This window comes from Sceloporus undulatus, chromosome 8 (assembly GCF_019175285.1).
Source record: "Sceloporus undulatus isolate JIND9_A2432 ecotype Alabama chromosome 8, SceUnd_v1.1, whole genome shotgun sequence".
Lineage (NCBI taxonomy): Eukaryota > Metazoa > Chordata > Lepidosauria > Squamata > Phrynosomatidae > Sceloporus > Sceloporus undulatus.
The window spans coordinates 8,688,734-8,689,375 of record NC_056529.1 but is presented as its reverse complement, the minus strand read 5'-3'; the positions used below and the strand labels follow the sequence as shown (position 1 = coordinate 8,689,375).

At 58.3% G+C, this 642-nt stretch overlaps 1 protein-coding gene across 2 annotated transcripts in view; it reads left to right on the top strand.

Moving 5' to 3' along the window:
* Positions 1–642, top strand: part of TK2 (thymidine kinase 2) — a 13,262-nt gene that overhangs the window by 3,692 nt on the left and 8,928 nt on the right. The window contains exon 1 of one of the 2 annotated variants that reach the window (XM_042437570.1): positions 240–500. The exons of the other annotated variant lie outside the window; for it this stretch is intronic. Within the exon in view, the coding sequence (XP_042293504.1) occupies positions 302–500 (199 nt within the window). The 5' untranslated portion in view covers positions 240–301. Of the gene's footprint in view, positions 1–239; positions 501–642 lie in introns of those variants that run through there. 2 annotated transcript variants of the gene reach the window in all.

Below are 642 nucleotides of genomic sequence, written 5' to 3'. Positions count from 1 at the left end.
TTATTATTATTATTATTATTATTATTATTATTATTATTATTATTATTATTTGAGGGCCTAGGACTAACAAGGTTTCGAACTACAACTCCCACAATCCCTTTCCCGCTCGCGTGGGCTTCTGGGAGTTGAAGTCAGACACCTCAGGCTTGCCTAGGCGGGAAAGGAGGAGGGAAGGAGAGGGGCTCCTTGGAGCACCGGAAGCCAGAGGAGACGAGAAGCGGAAGTGGGGCCGGAGGGGCGTGCGAGAGAGGGTCCGCTCTGGGCGTTTCCTCTCGTCTCCTCCGGGTCCAGTTCGTGGGCGATGCGGTGGCTGCAGTGGCTGCGACGCTGCCGGCGGAGGCTCTTCCTTCCCTCTGGCTGCCTCTCAGCTCCTTCGCCGCCCTCTTGCTCCTCCAAGGCCGGCTCCCCTGGGCTCCGGAGCCCTCGCCCTCCTCCTCCTCCTCCTCCTCCTCCTCCTCCTCCTCATAAGAGCCAGGAGCGACCCTCGGGATTCGCCGCCTGTAGGGATGCCTTCTTGTTGTTGTCTTTGTGGGCCTCCCAGTCATTCCTAGCTTATGGCCACCCAGAGGCACTGACTGCGAGACCAGGGTTCAAATCCTGGCTCAGCCATGGAAACCCATTGGGTGCCCTTGGGCAAGTCAC